The sequence below is a fragment of the Phaethon lepturus genome, unplaced genomic scaffold, assembly GCF_000687285.1.
Source record: "Phaethon lepturus isolate BGI_N335 unplaced genomic scaffold, ASM68728v1 scaffold45618, whole genome shotgun sequence".
NCBI lineage: Eukaryota > Metazoa > Chordata > Aves > Phaethontiformes > Phaethontidae > Phaethon > Phaethon lepturus.
The window spans coordinates 336-1824 of NW_010557750.1; the positions used below are offsets into that span (position 1 = coordinate 336).

A 1489-nucleotide genomic window follows, 5' to 3' on the forward strand; every position below is an offset into this window, starting at 1 on the left:
ATTCAAGGTCAGGTTGGATGGGGCTCTGAGCAACCTGCTCTAGTTGATGATGTCCCTGCTCACTGCAGGGGGATTAGACTAGATGATCTTTGGAGGTCTCTTCTAACCCAAACTATTCTATGGTACAAGCATAATTTTTTTCGTGTTGTGAGGAGATATTGTTTTCCTGCAAATGGTATGGATAATGGCACTGCTAGGATCCAACTTCCTGCTCAACATCTTTCCTTAAGGGGCACTGTGCAGTCCAGGGAAGTCCCATGGAAGGCAGCTGGATGTTGGTGCACCACAGCCAGTGGTTTGTTCAAGTATAGCTGTAGAAAAATGTAATTATACTTATTTGAGAAGTAGAAGGTAAAAACATTCAGAATTCTTTTCTTTTGCAGAGTTATCAAGTGCAGCCTGTGCTTTGTCAGGACCTCATTCAGAGTCTCCATGTTGTCCTATCTGCCTGATCTGAGAAAAAGTGGGGGATGCTCTGTTTGGGCTGTGTGTTTCTAATAAGCTTTTGTGTGTGACTCTGAAAAAGGCAGGTGTGTATCCCTCAAGAAATAGAGGTACAGACTAAATGGATCTAAAGACAGCAGTGTTCAATGCAGCTCGTGATGGCAAGCTGCAGCTCCTTTCCAAGTTACTGGCAAGCAAAACTAGAGAAGAGGTGGCCTTACTAATGTCAGAAAAAACCAATGGTGCCACACCACTTTTGATGGCAGCCCGTTATGGGCATGTTGACGTGGTGCAATACCTGTTGGACTATTGCTCTGCTTCTATAGAAATTGGCGGTTCGGTTAATTTTGATGGTGAGACCATTGAGGGAGCTCCACCATTATGGGCAGCATCAGCTGCTGGCCACTTGAAGGTGGTTCAGTGTCTGTTAGATCATGGTGCATCTGTCAACAACACAACTCTAACAAATTCAACTCCGCTTAGAGCTGCCTGTTTTGATGGTCACCTGGAAATAGTAAAATGTCTTGTGGAGCACAAAGCAGACTTGGAAGTATCAAACCGTCATGGGCATACGTGCTTGATGATCTCATGTTACAAAGGCCACAAAGAAATCGCTCAGTATTTACTTGAAAAAGGAGCTGATGTTAACAGAAAAAGTGTTAAAGGTAAGTTCATTGTTTTAATTTTTCCTTGTAGTAAATAGGGGTGAAGTTACTTGTGTTCTTTAGGAGACTGACATCCAAAATATTCCTCTAGTCTCATAATGTGAATGTTTTTCCAGTAAGAGATTAAGTGTATTTAGCTATGTTTTTATGAGTTTTTTTCAGTATACTCATTTAATACTGGCTATAAAATATAATTCTAAATTGATACATTTTAATCTAAAGACTTTGCATTTATGCATGTGCAAAAAGCTAATTGACTTTTGCTGAGAACTCCTATTTGTAGCAGGTTTGTGTAATTAAATATATGAGCCTATATTGTGTAAAATTTAGGATGTTTTTCATACTGTTTCTTAACAAACCAAATATGCTGCACATAAAAT

At 39.9% G+C, this 1489-nt stretch overlaps 1 protein-coding gene across 1 annotated transcript; it reads left to right on the forward strand.

Annotated features, from left to right (window-relative positions):
• Positions 1 to 565: 565 nt before the first annotated feature.
• LOC104625267 (protein fem-1 homolog C-like) lies at positions 566 to 1109 on the forward strand (the record flags this gene model as incomplete). Its single annotated transcript, XM_010292847.1, has 1 exon — positions 566 to 1109. A coding segment is annotated over exon 1 (544 nt), but the record flags the coding sequence as incomplete, so codon positions are not given.
• Between the last annotated feature and the right edge of the window lie 380 nt (positions 1110 to 1489).